The sequence below is a fragment of the Phalangium opilio genome, unplaced genomic scaffold (genome assembly GCF_054372755.1).
Source record: "Phalangium opilio isolate 3A_F unplaced genomic scaffold, DU_Popi_V2 ptg000352l_1, whole genome shotgun sequence".
NCBI classification, from domain to species: Eukaryota; Metazoa; Arthropoda; class Arachnida; order Opiliones; family Phalangiidae; genus Phalangium; species Phalangium opilio.
The window spans coordinates 1,217,220-1,234,946 of NW_028324228.1; the positions used below are offsets into that span (position 1 = coordinate 1,217,220).

The window sequence follows — 17,727 nt, forward strand, 5'->3', positions numbered from 1 at the left end:
AATTAAATTCTAATATTAAACATATGTACTAGTTAATTCCTCGTTGGTAATTAATTTATTGCCTTAGTGAAATTAACGCTGAATTTTATATACACAAAATAAATAATAACTTAGCTTCTAAAATTCAAATGTAAAAATGTGTGCATTATTTCCCAATTAATAAAAGATATCCACCTATTTTTCATTCAAATTAATTTCCCACTTAATATTAATTAGGCCTAATAAGCTTTAACTATCAAATTAAGAGGTTTCTTAATTTTACAAAATTATTACAATCTAACATGCAAAAACCCAAGGCTTAAAAACATTTTACTTTTATATTAAACGCTGCAAAAGAATTGACCAATAAACAGTAAGTAAAATTACGTAATGAAAGAGGAAGTGACGTACATTTGGTTTGGATAAAGGTTTGGCGGGAGATCCAAATGTCGATTTGGATTTGGGTTAGAGAATACGGTTTTAAGCGCCCTATCCAAATGGAGCCGATCCAAACGTTTAGATTTGGATCATCGTCCAAATGATTTAGATTTTTAGAGAATAGGCTAGAGACGAAGCCAGTTTTATTTGTTTCTTGATAATTAACACGTTCTCCAGTCCATTCGGCTTGTAATCATGTTTTTTTTCGCATTTGCAGATTTCCCTATCACAATATAAACACTATTTTAATGCCTATGGGATAATATGGTGTGCTATTTTCGCTGTAATTGTTGTCAGTGCTGCATTCTTTAATTTGGCGTCTGTGTACTGGCTGTCGCTGTGGTGCGCGGACACCAAAGGAAATCTAATAGAAAACCCAGACTTAAAAATAACCCGTATAGCGGTGTTTATTGTTTTATGTCTAATCTTCTCCATTATGGTATCGGTCTTTTCAATTATCAACTTGTTTCGCAACCTAACAGCAGCAAACTGTCTACATGGTAAAATGCTCGAAAGCGTATCTCGCTCTCCCATGTCCTTCTTCGACACATGAACGAAATAGTGAACAATCCAGGACATGCATTTAATGAAAAAATCCGTCCACTATGTGTAACAAGCAACTACTATCTCCCCCTGTTGAGACAAATTCGCGCCAGCTGAACTACGTCATTTTAGGGACAAAATTAAAGGTCACGTGAGAGGGTGGCTATCGAAAGCGGCATACACGAAATAGAGAAAGCGGTTTATGTAAAACAAGGAGAAAAGAGGTAAGCTGTAAAAACCGGCTCTCACTGATACAGTTTGGAAACACACAGTCCTTATTCTTCACAATTTTACGACCAAATTCCAATAATTTGAAGAAAATTGAACCGTTACGCCATTAGATTTAAAAGTTTCAAGTATTATACTTTATTTATTCACCCGCAGATGGCGTTCGCAAAACCGGAAATTACAGCTTAACTTGTCCCCAATTTATTTTTCTCTCTCAAACTTCTATCCCCTCCGCCTATCTTCCCACCCCCTTCTTGTTACAACTAGTGGATGTCTCGGTTTGTACGTGCAAAGGTACGGCTGTTAAGTCCTGGATTGTTCACTATTTCGTTCATGTTCGACACAACCCCCATAGGAAGGATACTCAATCGTTTCTCCCAAGATATCGACGCCTTTGACCAGCAATTACCCCCAGCTTTAAGACTTACCGTTTTCGGATTAACATTTGTAATTCTATCGTCGTTGGACAATGCATTTTTTTTGCCATTATTCCTTATTGCCTGCGTTGTTGTTACTTTTGGATACATTTTACTTCAGGTAGGAAATCGACTTTTCTTTTTCTTACAAACAACGCATTATAACTCGACTCTGAAAGTTTTGCGGATATTCGTAAGAAAATCAATTATGGGCCCCCTTAATTATTGTTAAGAAAATTGAAGAACTCAATGTTTAAATTGTTTGTGTGTGTTTATTATCTTAACTCAAAGCCAGCAAGTACGATGACGACGAAATTTTTATAGCCACAATTTTTGTAACCGTCCAAAAACTACGTCACGCAAAAAACATTTTCTGATCCCCGTCCCCACTAATCACGTTTGGTCACGTTTTCTCAGATCCCTACCCTAAAAACCACGTCATATTTTTAACCCACCCTCTAACACACTATGATTTGTCTTTATTTACAAATCTAATTTGATTAACTTGAAACCCCCCCTTTTTGAAAGACATAGCGTTCCACTCAAATATTTTGGTGAGCTTGAAATTCAAGTTCTATTCCGTTTAGCCTCTGATTGAGCTTCAGAAATTTAATGTCTAGATGTGTTTTTCCATAAGCTTCAAAACATTTGTGGGTTTCGACAATGTTACACGAAAACCTTAGCCTAATTGAGCTTAGGATTCAAATTTTAAAAATGTGCGAAGGAAACGAAACCTTTTAAATTGGAATGCAGGATCAGATTCATCTTCGCTTAAGCATGGTTTTCACTTGACCGAAAAAAACTACTTTGCAGCTCGATGTCAAACGTCAGATTCGTTTTCTATATTTTCGCCCAGCGTTATAGCGTTTTCACTTAGCATAGTTCTCGCAAATAATGGAACCAAGGCTATCCATATAAACTGAACATTGCAACAATTGCGGCCCATCTATTGTCCTTCTTTTTTGGTCTTTGTAATATTTGTGTCCCATCTCATAAAGATATGGATGGTTCCGAGCCTCTTCAATAAAACTTTCAGCATCGCACTTCTCAGGGATTTGCACCAGTAACTGGCTCGATTTGAAACTAAATAAATAAAAACATGGCGGACCGCGGACGCTCTTTTCCGAACAAGCGTGGTCGAAAATGACGTCACGGCTCAAGCTTCTTGCTGATAGGCTCGCGCAGAGCGTTAACGTTCAACGCCGCCGAAAAAATAGAAAGCCACGCTCAACGGTCCAGCGTAACAATGATTTGTTTTTTTTGGGTTGATGATTGACGTCGCGCAAAAAGTGGTGATTTACGCCAGTGAAAACCACACTCTAAGAAATAGAGGTGTAAGTCTACACCTTTTTAACTCTTTTTGATGGTGCTAAATTCAACACCATTTCCAGTGTTGGTTTACAACCCAAAGGGTGTTAAATTACACACTCTAAGGTGTTCTTTAACACCTTTAAAATTAGTTTATATGGATCGAAATTTGACACCGTTTCAGTTGTTCCTTTACACCCCTGAAAGGATTTAATAACACTTTTAAGCAATGGGTGTCAAAGATAAGAGTGTCGCATAAAACCTTTAAGAGTGTCGCATAACACCTTTAAGAGTGTCGCATAACACCTTTAAGAGTGTCGCATAACACCTTTAAGAGTGTCGCATAACACCTTTAAGAGTGTCGCATAACACCTTTAAGAGTGTCCCATGAAACCTTTAAGAGTGTCGCAAAACACCTTTAAGAGTGTCGCAAAACATCTTAAAGAGTGTCGCAAAACATCTTAAAGAGTGTCGCTTAACACCTTTCAGAGTGTCGCAAAACACCTTTAAGAGTGTCGCAAAACACCTTTAAGAGTGTCGCAAAACATCTTTCAGAGTGTCGCTTAACACCTTTCAGAGTGTCGCTTAACACCTTTCAGAGTGTCGCAAAACACCTTTAAGAGTGTCGCAAAACACCTTTAAGAGTGTCGCAAAACATCTTTCAGAGTGTCGCTCAACACCTTTCAGAGTGTCGCAAAACACCTTTAAGAGTGTCGCAAAACACCTTTAAGAGTGTCGCTTAACACCTTTCAGAGTGTCGCTTAACACCTTTCAGAGTGTCGCTTAACACCTTTCAGAGTGTCGCATAACACCTTAAGATTGTCGCTTAACACCTCTCGGAGTGTTGCATAACACCTTTAAGAGTGTTGCATAACACCTTTAAGAGTGTTGCATAACACCTTTAAGAGTGTTCCATAACACCTTTAAGAGTGTTCCATAACACCTTTAAGAGTGTCGCATAACACATTTAAGAGTGTCGCATAACATCTTTCAGAATTTCGCTTAACACCTCTCGGAGTGTCGCTTAACACCTTTAAGAGTGTCGCTTAACACCCTTAAGAGTGTCGCTTAACACCTTTCAGAATGTCGTTTAACACCTCTCGGAGTGTCGCATAACACCTTTAAGAGTGTCGCTTAACACCCTTAAGAGTAGTAGGAAATTTCTCACGTGCAGAATTATACCCCTTTAAGTTAGTGTATTTCAGGAGTGAAGTGTGCTAATGGCTAACTTAATATGCATTAAGTCAGCCATTTGATCATCTTAAAATGCAGTGTAAAATTGCATGGAAAAATCGGTAAATATTCCCGTATTAAACCTTCTGAAAAAAGGCAGACAGTTTGCGATTTGTACAAATGCAATGGAAATTAAATTGGTTTTTGAGACCATAATATTCAGGCAGTAGATTTAGACGTTCTTCTTAAATTTAATAATCTCTTTTCACTAAGAGTTTTTCGAGCACCAGAAACGCGTTTAATCTAATTTACTCTACAACATTTACAAAAGCAAAACCCTTTTTGTACTCTAATTTTTCTCAAAATGATGATAAAACATGTCAAAAAAGCAAGTGCCCTACAAGTTGGCCTGTCAACACTAGACTAGAGGTCTGAAAATGGTCTCTACATGGTTTAAACTTAAACATCATACCAGTAATAGTTTAAATTTAGGTGTATTATGGTTTATTTTTTTACAAAGGAAACGTGCTATAGAGAAAAATCTATCCCGTTTACCAGTCCCTTTAGAGATCCAGAGTTCATGACGCAACTATTGATATTACTTCAATCCTAATTTTTTTAAGAAAAAAATACTAGCGTTGTGGTTTTAAAACCTAGAACCATCAGAGAACATTTGATTATTGCCATAAGAGAAGCAAACACAACAGGGCAGGACTGCCATCGGAGGTGGTTTCCCTCACATCAAGAAGCACCGTTAGAGGCAGTGGGAGTTGGCCAGCCTTCCGCGTGTAGTGACCGGGGCTTCGTCTGGTGTTGCCTAATGCCAATATTAATTAACTAAGTCTATATTTATTCAAAACCAAGGAAATTTATATATAAAAATCATCAAAAGCTGAACTAAATATAGATGGCGCAACAAAGAAGGTTAATTTAATGTTAAGTGTACACGGCGCCCACACTCTTCCTAAAAGGCTCAAAGTGCTGGGCTTCGGTTGAATAAAAATGTTTTAGAAAACCCTAATAATAACAAAATTTATTCTGATCTAAAATTTCTTGCTTCTGCTGATATAAATTTGAAATACAAACAAAACTTTCATTAAAAATCCATTAAAATCTCAACAATTTACTGTAAATTGTTTATTTCCCCCGATTTAAATATAAGTTTATCCTTTTAAGCATCATTTTGCAATAATATCAAAGGATATGTTATTGATTATGGCTTATTTCACCTTTCTTTTATTAAGCTAGCAAATCGTTAAACAAGGTATCCTTTTACTACTCTATTATTATCGGAGATATATTAGCATTATACACACTCAGTAAGTGCCGTCTTTTGACGCTATTTCGTACTTTGGTAAAGCCGAACTAGGCGCGGGAGTTCGGTTAAATGGTACGTCCCAAGGTTGGTTTCCATTGTAAATTCTGTTCAAGGGTAGGGAAAAAACACGACCATCAGAGAAATATTTTCATTATTGGTAACTCTTTAACGTTAAACAACCAGAAAACCTGACCTTGTAACTTCGCCAACATTATTAATTCAGGCCTATTTCGACAATTTTTTTCGGTACCCTTTAATTCGCCGAATGCGTCCGCAAGGGGCACGCTTTAGAACCTAAATTTCCCGCGAAATTTGAAACGCAGCAAAACTTGGCGTGAATATCCATATAGTAGACGATGGTCATTCTTTTTTTAAAGGGCTGAGGGATGAGATTAGATAATAGAACATCAAGAATTATTAGATTTTTAGGGATGGAATCGTTGTAACTTCTAAATATAAAATAAGGAATTTAAGAATGAAAAAACCCTTTCTATTCGTTAATTTTTCTAGTAAGTTTTTTATTTTATCTCATTAAGAGTGTCGCCTAACACTATTAAGAGTGTCGCCTAACACTATTAAGAGTGTCGCCTAACACTATTAAGAGTGTCGCCTAACACTATTAAGAGTGTCGCCTAACACTATTAAGAGTGTCGCCTAACACTATTAAGAGTGTCGCCTAACACTATTAAGAGTGTCTCCTAACACTATTAAGAGTGTCGCCTAACACTATTAAGAGTGTCGCCTAACACTATTAAGAGTGTCGCCTAGCACTATTAAGAGTGTCGCCTAACACTATTAGGAGTGTCGCCTAACACTATTAAGAGTGTCGCCTAACACTATTAAGAGTGTCGCCTAGCACTATTAAGAGTGTCGCCTAACACTATTAGGAGTGTCGCCTAACACTATTAGGAGTGTCGCCTAACACTATTAGGAGTGTCGCCAAACACTATTAAAAGTGTCGCCTAACACTATTAGGAGTGTCGCCTAACACTATTAGGAGTGTCGCCTAACACTATTAGGAGTGTCGCCTAACACTATTAGGAGTGTCGCCTAACACTATTAAGAGTGTCGCCTAGCACTATTAGGAGTGTCGCCTAACACCGTTAAGAGTGTCACCTAACACTATTAAGAGTGTCGCCTAACACCGTTAAGAGTGTCACCTAACACTATTAAGAGTGTCGCCTAGCACTATTAAGATTCTCGCCTAACACCGTTAAGAGTGTCGCCTAACACCTGTAAGAGTGTCGCTTAACACGTTTTGCAGTGTTTTATAATGGTACAATACCGCCTGATTACCAATTTCTTAGTTATTTTATTTAAAGGAAAAATATGTTCTTTCATGAATATCATCTTTAAATAAATGTTTAACAAATAATTTTTTAATCTAATATTCAAATATTAATGGAAATAAAAGACCTTATTTAAGAAACCAGCCATATTATAAATTTCCATGTCTAATTTCAAAGGGTGTTTTTAAAGTGTTACTTTACACTGTATTTACACCTTAAATTGGCCACAAAAACTCAAGGTAATAAAAACTCTCTTTTGGGTGTTTTTACGGTGTAAAAAAAAGAGTATTCTAAATTTACACCCTTTTAACACATTTTCAACACTTCGATTTCTTAGAGTGTAGCTTATTCACGTGATCTAGACTGGCTAATAAGAAACTTACACGATAAACAAAGCTATAGTCAGGCTAGGTAGATCGGCGAGTCGACAGTGAGGATCAGATACTCGAGCAAGTAGTCATTCTTAATGTTAATCTAACGAACTTATATCAAAGTAATAAAGAAACTGTTTTTAAGTTTTTATGCCCGACGCAGTGGCGTCGCTAGGCCTTTTTTGGGGGGGCTATAGCCCCCCCAAATTCCAAACTTAGCCCCCCCAAAATAATCCGTAAACCCTACCAAAAAATTGCTGTTAGCAACCTAAAATTCTGTAGCAATATATAAAAAAATTTCAATATGAAACAGTAAAATTTTGAAGAAAAAAACAGATAGAGACAAGTAAAATGTTTCATGTTCTTTCGAAAAGAGTCCCAATAGTGTGGACTAAAAGCTAACCAAAACTTAAAATAAACCTAAGACGAGTGAAAATCCTTCATAATCGGTTCCGTAGTCCTTATCAATAAAAGGTTTTACATCTTTAAAATACGAAAAATTTCATGTTGACACAAATTTACGGATAGTTTTAAAGGTCTACACATTTTCCAAAGAACCCATTATGCAATTTTTAGCCACATCGTAGTATACGATAGGCTCTTAGTTTGACCCGAGCCGTAGTAGTACTGGCCGGGGTTTTCGCTTTCGTTATCGTCAGATTTTACCTTAAATGGAACCAATAGTGGTAGCTGAGCTCAGTTAGAGGTTTTATTTTAATTAAAAAAAATTTCACACCGCACCCAGTAATTGAATTCGACTGGCTGGCGCAGCAGTAAGATACGCTACCACTGTGGGATCGGACACTTCTGATTTTTTGTTTAGGGTCTTTGAATTTTTTTCTTTTTATTTATGTGCAAATTAAATAGATAACGATGTGGCTACTATTAAGTCCCAGCCATTGGGCCATCTTGTTTATATTAAGTTCTTATAATAACTTTAAAATAGTTTGCCCAGATTTAGCCCCCCCAAATTTCAAACCCTAGCGACGCTACTGGCCCGACGTATTATTATAAAACATTAACAATTACAGTAAAACAAATCCAATATACTACGAACTTTTAGTAAATAACGTACGTAAAATAAAAGTGATCTAGAGTACGTTAGCATCTTTCGCCAAATCGTAGAACATTGATTGATCATTCTTCAAAAGGGCATGTGGAGAATCGAATTCCACAATACGACCCTGATCGAGAACCATCACTCTATGAGGAGTTAAGAGACGAATTAGAGAATCATTCGAGTAAGTGTGTTTCAAAGGTAAACTAACTTGTCGTATTCCAAGATGGTGTTTATTCTGTGCGCGATGGTGATGATGGTAGAGTTGGAAAATTCCTTCTTGATAGTCTCTTGAATGAGATCGTCGGTGTCCATGTCGACTGAGGCCGTCGCTTCGTCCAAGATAAGGATCTTGGTATTCCTTAATAAGGCACGAGCCAAGCAGACCAACTGACGCTGTCCGACGCTCAGATTGTTACCTCCCTCAGCTACGGGTTGATCGAGTCCCTGCTCAAGTGACGCTACGAAAACTTTCAGGTGGGAGTGTTCCATGGCGGCCCACAATCGCTGGTCGTCTTGTTGACCGAAGGGATCTAGATTAAGTCTGAGCGTGCCCGAGAATGATGGGGGATGATGGTAAGCCGCGATCTCAAATCGGACAAGCCCAATCCCTCCACCTCTATTCCGTCTATGACGATCTGACCACGCACCCCCTCGATCAGGCGGAAGAGTGCCAGCGTCAGCGATGACTTTCCGGCGCCGGTCCGCCCCACTACGCCAACCTTCTCCCCGGCCTTAATCCTGACATCTATGTCCTTCAAGACCAAATCCAAGCCTTCACGATATCTGGTGCTGTAGTCACGAAATTCGATTTCTCCTCGTTGCGGCCAGTCGGCTGGCGGTTTAGATTCTGGTTTCTCCCACTCAGCCTCTGGATTCAAATGGCAGTATTCGTCAACCCTTTCAACGGAGACGGTATTCGTTTCCAAACCAGTAAATGAAGTTATAAAGAGTTTGATCATTTGTAGAAGCTACAATATCAAAAATAAAATTGATACTTGATTGCAGAAGGTAAATAATAACTTCGCATAAAAGTAATTTCTTCTGGTTTAATTTCACAATTCAACGACATAGCTTACTAGTCTGTCAGCTTATACAATATGATATTATACAGGGTGGAAAAGATAAGACAAATACTTTGATTACTATTGTTATTGCTATATTTTTACACCTAGTAATATATTCGGAGTCACAGGTCTGACATTTATCATACCGTTTTTATATTGTATCGGGAGTACAGCAACATGCTTATGGGAAGTGTTCCACCATATATAATTTGGAATGTTTCAGCTAAAGTTCACAGTAATAAGTGCTTAACAAATATTCTCGGACGACGACAAAGATTTTAGGGAACTTAATTTAGTCGTAGGAAAGAAGTCGATTTACTTGTTTGTACATACATAATCTGCATTAGCCAAGATCATTCCCACAAAATCGATTGACATAGTGTCTTTGTTCAAAATAATGAATAAAGCGGTGCAAAACATCAAGCAATTGCCTAAGAGATTGTAACGTATTGCTAGCCATCTGAAAAGGAAGAACTCATTTTATTAACAACAAAAAGAAACGGAATTGAAATTAAGCATGGAAAGTGTGCTTTCATTTGCTTTTACACCTATAGCTATAGCCCCCCCAAAAAAGGCCTAGCGACGCCACTGCGTCGGGCATAAAAACTTAAAAACAGTTTCTTTATTACTTTGATATAAGTTCGTTAGATTAACATTAAGAATGACTACTTGCTCGAGTATCTGATCCTCACCGTCGACTCGCCGATCTACCTAGCCTGACTATAGCTTTGTTTATCGTGTAAGTTTCTTATTAGCCAGTCTAGATCACGTGAATAAGCTACACTCTAAGAAATCGAAGTGTTGAAAATGTGTTAAAAGGGTGTAAATTTAGAATACTCTTTTTTTTTACACCGTAAAAACACCCAAAAGAGAGTTTTTATTACCTTGAGTTTTTGTGGCCAATTTAAGGTGTAAATACAGTGTAAAGTAACACTTTAAAAACACCCTTTGAAATTAGACATGGAAATTTATAATATGGCTGGTTTCTTAAATAAGGTCTTTTATTTCCATTAATATTTGAATATTAGATTAAAAAATTATTTGTTAAACATTTATTTAAAGATGATATTCATGAAAGAACATATTTTTCCTTTAAATAAAATAACTAAGAAATTGGTAATCAGGCGGTATTGTACCATTATAAAACACTGCTAAACGTGTTAAGCGACACTCTTACAGGTGTTAGGCGACACTCTTAACGGTGTTAGGCGAGAATCTTAATAGTGCTAGGCGACACTCTTAATAGTGTTAGGTGACACTCTTAACGGTGTTAGGCGACACTCTTAATAGTGTTAGGTGACACTCTTAACGGTGTTAGGCGACACTCCTAATAGTGCTAGGCGACACTCTTAATAGTGTTAGGCGACACTCCTAATAGTGTTAGGCGACACTCCTAATAGTGTTAGGCGACACTCCTAATAGTGTTAGGCGACACTCCTAATAGTGTTAGGCGACACTTTTAATGGTGTTTGGCGACACTCCTAATAGTGTTAGGCGACACTCCTAATAGTGTTAGGCGACACTCCTAATAGTGTTAGGCGACACTCTTAATAGTGCTAGGCGACACTCTTAATAGTGTTAGGCGACACTCTTAATAGTGTTAGGCGACACTCCTAATAGTGTTAGGCGACACTCCTAATAGTGTTAGGCGACACTCTTAATAGTGCTAGGCGACACTCTTAATAGTGTTAGGCGACACTCTTAATAGTGTTAGGCGACACTCTTAATAGTGTTAGGAGACACTCTTAATAGTGTTAGGCGACACTCTTAATAGTGTTAGGCGAGACTCTTAATAGTGTTAGGCGACACTCTTAATAGTGTTAGGCGACACTCTTAATAGTGTTAGGCGACACTCTTAATAGTGTTAGGCGACACTCTTAATAGTGTTAGGCGACACTCTTAATAGTGTTAGGCGACACTCTTAATAGTGTTAGGCGACACTCTTAATAGTGTTAGGCGACACTCTTAATAGTGTTAGGCGACACTCTTAATAGTGTTAGGCGACACTCTTAATAGTGTTAGGCGACACTCTTAATAGTGTTAGGCGACACTCTTAATGAGATAAAATAAAAAACTTACTAGAAAAATTAACGAATAGAAAGGGTTTTTTCATTCTTAAATTCCTTATTTTATATTTAGAAGTTACAACGATTCCATCCCTAAAAATCTAATAATTCTTGATGTTCTATTATCTAATCTCATCCCTCAGCCCTTTAAAAAAAGAATGACCATCGTCTACTATATGGATATTCACGCCAAGTTTTGCTGCGTTTCAAATTTCGCGGGAAATTTAGGTTCTAAAGCGTGCCCCTTGCGGACGCATTCGGCGAATTAAAGGGTACCGAAAAAAATTGTCGAAATAGGCCTGAATTAATAATGTTGGCGAAGTTACAAGGTCAGGTTTTCTGGTTGTTTAACGTTAAAGAGTTACCAATAATGAAAATATTTCTCTGATGGTCGTGTTTTTTCCCTACCCTTGAACAGAATTTACAATGGAAACCAACCTTGGGACGTACCATTTAACCGAACTCCCGCGCCTAGTTCGGCTTTACCAAAGTACGAAATAGCGTCAAAAGACGGCACTTACTGAGTGTGTATAATGCTAATATATCTCCGATAATAATAGAGTAGTAAAAGGATACCTTGTTTAACGATTTGCTAGCTTAATAAAAGAAAGGTGAAATAAGCCATAATCAATAACATATCCTTTGATATTATTGCAAAATGATGCTTAAAAGGATAAACTTATATTTAAATCGGGGGAAATAAACAATTTACAGTAAATTGTTGAGATTTTAATGGATTTTTAATGAAAGTTTTGTTTGTATTTCAAATTTATATCAGCAGAAGCAAGAAATTTTAGATCAGAATAAATTTTGTTATTATTAGGGTTTTCTAAAACATTTTTATTCAACCGAAGCCCAGCACTTTGAGCCTTTTAGGAAGAGTGTGGGCGCCGTGTACACTTAACATTAAATTAACCTTCTTTGTTGCGCCATCTATATTTAGTTCAGCTTTTGATGATTTTTATATATAAATTTCCTTGGTTTTGAATAAATATAGACTTAGTTAATTAATATTGGCATTAGGCAACACCAGACGAAGCCCCGGTCACTACACGCGGAAGGCTGGCCAACTCCCACTGCCTCTAACGGTGCTTCTTGATGTGAGGGAAACCACCTCCGATGGCAGTCCTGCCCTGTTGTGTTTGCTTCTCTTATGGCAATAATCAAATGTTCTCTGATGGTTCTAGGTTTTAAAACCACAACGCTAGTATTTTTTTCTTAAAAAAATTAGGATTGAAGTAATATCAATAGTTGCGTCATGAACTCTGGATCTCTAAAGGGACTGGTAAACGGGATAGATTTTTCTCTATAGCACGTTTCCTTTGTAAAAAAATAAACCATAATACACCTAAATTTAAACTATTACTGGTATGATGTTTAAGTTTAAACCATGTAGAGACCATTTTCAGACCTCTAGTCTAGTGTTGACAGGCCAACTTGTAGGGCACTTGCTTTTTTGACATGTTTTATCATCATTTTGAGAAAAATTAGAGTACAAAAAGGGTTTTGCTTTTGTAAATGTTGTAGAGTAAATTAGATTAAACGCGTTTCTGGTGCTCGAAAAACTCTTAGTGAAAAGAGATTATTAAATTTAAGAAGAACGTCTAAATCTACTGCCTGAATATTATGGTCTCAAAAACCAATTTAATTTCCATTGCATTTGTACAAATCGCAAACTGTCTGCCTTTTTTCAGAAGGTTTAATACGGGAATATTTACCGATTTTTCCATGCAATTTTACACTGCATTTTAAGATGATCAAATGGCTGACTTAATGCATATTAAGTTAGCCATTAGCACACTTCACTCTTGAAATACACTAACTTAAAGGGGTATAATTCTGCACGTGAGAAATTTCCTACTACTCTTAAGGGTGTTAAGCGACACTCTTAAAGGTGTTATGCGACACTCCGAGAGGTGTTAAACGACATTCTGAAAGGTGTTAAGCGACACTCTTAAGGGTGTTAAGCGACACTCTTAAAGGTGTTAAGCGACACTCCGAGAGGTGTTAAGCGAAATTCTGAAAGATGTTATGCGACACTCTTAAATGTGTTATGCGACACTCTTAAAGGTGTTATGGAACACTCTTAAAGGTGTTATGCAACACTCTTAAAGGTGTTATGCAACACTCTTAAAGGTGTTATGCAACACTCTTAAAGGTGTTATGCAACACTCCGAGAGGTGTTAAGCGACAATCTTAAGGTGTTATGCGACACTCTGAAAGGTGTTAAGCGACACTCTGAAAGGTGTTAAGCGACACTCTGAAAGGTGTTAAGCGACACTCTTAAAGGTGTTTTGCGACACTCTTAAAGGTGTTTTGCGACACTCTGAAAGGTGTTGAGCGACACTCTGAAAGATGTTTTGCGACACTCTTAAAGGTGTTTTGCGACACTCTTAAAGGTGTTTTGCGACACTCTGAAAGGTGTTAAGCGACACTCTGAAAGGTGTTAAGCGACACTCTGAAAGATGTTTTGCGACACTCTTAAAGGTGTTTTGCGACACTCTTAAAGGTGTTTTGCGACACTCTGAAAGGTGTTAAGCGACACTCTTTAAGATGTTTTGCGACACTCTTTAAGATGTTTTGCGACACTCTTAAAGGTGTTTTGCGACACTCTTAAAGGTTTCATGGGACACTCTTAAAGGTGTTATGCGACACTCTTAAAGGTGTTATGCGACACTCATAAAGGTGTTATGCGACACTCTTAAAGGTGTTATGCGACACTCTTAAAGGTGTTATGCGACACTCTTATCTTTGACACCCATTGCTTAAAAGTGTTATTAAATCCTTTCAGGGGTGTAAAGGAACAACTGAAACGGTGTCAAATTTCGATCCATATAAACTAATTTTAAAGGTGTTAAAGAACACCTTAGAGTGTGTAATTTAACACCCTTTGGGTTGTAAACCAACACTGGAAATGGTGTTGAATTTAGCACCATCAAAAAGAGTTAAAAAGGTGTAGACTTACACCTCTATTTCTTAGAGTGTAGCCTCGTCTGGGTCACGTGACAACATTATAACCTCTTTCTTTTCATTAATTTTTTTTTTAATTTTATGCCTATGCTAGTATTGCCCTATCCTATGTTTGGTATCGCCGTGGTGGTATTAATGGTCTACCACTCCTACTGGTTCTGCTAGGCTGGGCGTATGTTCTGGAGTTGGTTGCTCCGTGGTCTGGTCTCGTTGACGTCGTTGTCAGGCGTCTGGATCCTTTCGTGAGTGTGGGAGGGTTCAGTCTCATCAAGATTGCCCGCTGTCTGAAGAACTGTTCCGGGAGGGTGTTGTTCGTCTATGTCCTCTGGTTGTAGTGTTGGGTCCTGTCGTTGATCAGTCTGTCTTCGATAAAATGTCCTTGAGTTGAATGAGGCTGTATGGTTTGCTGGACTTGGACTCTGCTCTGGCGTGTTGTCTGGTCTTGGGAGTGTTGGTGGAGTGGGATTGCGAGTACTGATATTGGAAAAGTTCTCTGGCTGTTTAGGTCGCAGTTGGATTCTGGTGCGTCTATAGATCTGACCCGTTGGCGTCTCGATCTTGGATGACAGAGGCTCTGTTGCTTTAGCAACAATTTTTGCCGGTTGCCAATTCCTTTTCCCTTTTTGATAATAAATGGCTTGACCCGGGTATAGCGGTGTTGACGTCATAGTCCGTTTTTCGTTGGCTCTATGTACCATGTCTGCCTGTTGATGAATTATGGCTGTCCTGGCCTTTTGTATCGGGAACCGGGGTTGCAAGGTTTTGTTTGTAGTTGTGAGTAACGTGCGTAGCCGGCGACCCATGCTTAATTCTGCAGGGGATGGACGATTCACTTTGGGGGTCGTCCTGTATTCTAATAGGACCGTTTCTAAGTCTATTCCATCTTGATTACCCTTGATAATGGCGTTCTTGATTGTTTGTACCATTCTCTCGGCCAGCCCATTTGATTGGGGTAGTGAGGAGAGGATGTAACATGTTGTACGCCCCATTTCTTCAAGAAGAGTTTAAAGTCCATGGCGTTGTATGGGGGTCCGTTGTCCGATATGAGCCGTTGAGGTGGACCATATCGTGCAAATTGAGATCTCAGGAAAGTGGTTACTGTTTGCTGTTTGCTTTAGGTAGTTCTTGTACTTCAACGTAATGTGAAAGATAATCGACCAGAAGAATATATGTTTGTGATCCGATCATAAACAGATCTGTGCCAACCATTTCCCATGGTAAAGCGGGTACCAGGTGTGGTGTCATGCTCATTGGAGGATTAGCCCGTTGTCGTTCCATGCAGATCGTGCATTCCTTCACATAGTGATGTCCTGTGTTATGTTTGGCCAATAGACATTGAGTTTGGCCTTGGCAATACACGCATTTGTGCCTTGGTGAGTATTATGGATTTTCCCAAGAATCTCTAGTCTCATACTTTGAGGTATGACCAATCTGGTGCCACGAAAGAGTAAATGGTGCTTGCAGTATAATTCGTCCTGATAGGGCCAGTATGGTTTACATTCTTCAGGTAATGTCTTTTGATGTTTAGGCCAGCCACCTTTTACAATCCAATTACCAGCTGTAAGGTAGAATCCTGCTGCGTCATTTCTATGTATCGATCCTGTACTTCTTGGGGGTGGGTAGTTATGGTATGTACTGCGGTTTGTGGGCCTTCCAGTTCAGGTGTGTTGATTAACATGTGTTTTTGAGGGGCTCGTGAGAGCATGTCGGCGATCAAAAGTTGTTTGCCAGGGACATAAATTAGATCGATCTGGTAGCGAAACAATCGCATGGTAAGCCGTTGTAGACGTGGTGAGATGAGTCGTAGAGGTTTTTGCAACAATCCTATGAGAGGATTATGGTCTGTTTGTACGGTGAATCGTGTTCCTGCCACATAGTAGTGGAAGTGTTCGCATGCGTAGACTATAGCCAGTAATTCCTTGTCTATTTGGGCGTAGCGTTGTTGGGTTGGATTAAAGGATGTCGATGCGTATTCCACTGGGTGGCCGTCCTGTAGGAGAACGGCTCCTACTCCGTGCGGGCTTGCGTCTACTGATAGTACGATTGGTTGCTCCGGGTTAAAATATGCTAGTACTGGGGCTGTGGATGTAAGTGTTTTTAAGTTGTCATAATGACGTTGATGTGTGGCTTCCCATCGAAAATCTGCATCCTTTTTAAGCAAGGCTCGTAGTGGAGCTGTGTCTTCGTTAGAATTAGGAATGAATTTTGCGTTGTAGTTTATCATGTCGAGGAAGCTTTGTAGCGCCAGTTTGTCTGTTGGTGGTGGTAAGGACGTAATCGCTTGGACTTTTCTTGGATCTATTTGTACTCCAGATGGGGTAAGGAGATGTCCTATGTAGGTTGTTTTTGTTACTGCCAGTTGTAGTTTTTGACTACTAAACCGTAATCCTATTTGGTAGGCTTTTTCTAGAATTCTTATTAATGAATGTATGTGCGAGTTCATGTCCGGTGTGGCAATAAGAAAATCGTCCGTCGATATATGTACTTCTGGAAATTGTGTCTTTGGATAGATGCGTCGTAAGGCTGCTTGACAAACTTCCGAGCCTGTTGAGATGCCCATGGGGAGGCGCGTGAAACGATATTAGCCTTCTGTCGTGGCAAATGTGCACAGCTTTGAACTGGATTCATCAAGTTGTATTTGCCAGAAAGCGCTCTGGACGTCTAATACAGTAAAGATTGTAGCTCCATTTAGCTCCGCAAATATTTGTTGGGACGTTGGAACTGGATATGGTGTGCGCATTATAGCCTTGTTGAGCCGCCGAGGATCAAGACAAATGCGGACTGTGCCATCCTTCTTTGGGGCGGTCACCATCGGATGTACCCAATCCACTGCATCCTGGACTGGGACTATGATTCCAAGTTGTAGAAGTCGGTTTAGTTCATGTCTCACTGGCTTTTGCAGTGCTATCGGTATTTTGTGGGCGGTGGCTATGTGAGGCATAGTGTTGGGTTTCAATTGTATGTGATGGGTGCCCGGAATTATGCCAATTTCGCCGAATACTGAGGAGTATTGTCGAATTACTTCCGTGGGTGTAATTTGTAGAGTCGTTGTCGTATGGTCTTCTTCGCCAGCTAATGATGTCGAGTTCACTTGATATTCTGGACGTGGTCCCAATGGTCTTCGGTGGTGTTCAATGAGGCCTAGTTGAAAAGAGGCTGCGGCACCCAGTATTGGCGTCCGGTCGTCCTTTATGACGTAAAATGGGCAGGTGATTGATGCATTGTAAGAGGTGCATGGGAGATCGACTATGCCTTCTATCGGGACTGTATGGCCAGAGTATGCTGTTACCGTGCACTCTAAGAAATAGAGGTGTAAGTCTACACCTTTTTAACTCTTTTTGATGGTGCTAAATTCAACACCATTTCCAGTGTTGGTTTACAACCCAAAGGGTGTTAAATTACACACTCTAAGGTGTTCTTTAACACCTTTAAAATAAGTTTATATGGATCGAAATTTGACACCGTTTCAGTTGTTCCTTTACACCCCTGAAAGGATTTAATAAC

At 38.9% G+C, this 17,727-nt stretch overlaps 2 protein-coding genes across 2 annotated transcripts in view; both read right to left on the reverse strand.

Annotated features, from left to right (window-relative positions):
• LOC149602758 (uncharacterized) overlaps positions 1-17,727 on the reverse strand; it is a 285,004-nt gene that overhangs the window by 188,808 nt on the left and 78,469 nt on the right. The gene's annotated exons all lie outside the window — the stretch shown is intronic.
• On the reverse strand, positions 8,155-9,565 carry LOC149602773 (ATP-binding cassette sub-family C member 2-like). Its single transcript, XM_089860249.1, has 4 exons — positions 9,521-9,565; positions 8,771-9,091; positions 8,332-8,708; positions 8,155-8,266 (listed from the first exon to the last, which is right to left on the reverse strand). The coding sequence occupies exons 1-4, from the start codon at positions 9,563-9,565 to the stop codon at positions 8,155-8,157; spliced, it is 855 nt and encodes a 284-aa protein (XP_089716375.1).

What these genes read in the sequence shown, in the direction of transcription:
- LOC149602773 (XM_089860249.1), bottom strand. Translation starts at nt 9,565, where the DNA reads ATGTCAATCGATTTTGTGGGAATGATCTTGGCTAATGCAGATTAT. An exon ending in TCTTGGCTAATGCAGATTAT is followed by an intron (nt 9,092 to 9,520) that starts GTATGTACAAAC and finishes TTGATATTGTAG; the next exon opens with CTTCTACAAATGATCAAACT. An exon ending in TCTTCCGCCTGATCGAGGGG is followed by an intron (nt 8,709 to 8,770) that starts GTGCGTGGTCAG and finishes GTCCGATTTGAG; the next exon opens with ATCGCGGCTTACCATCATCC.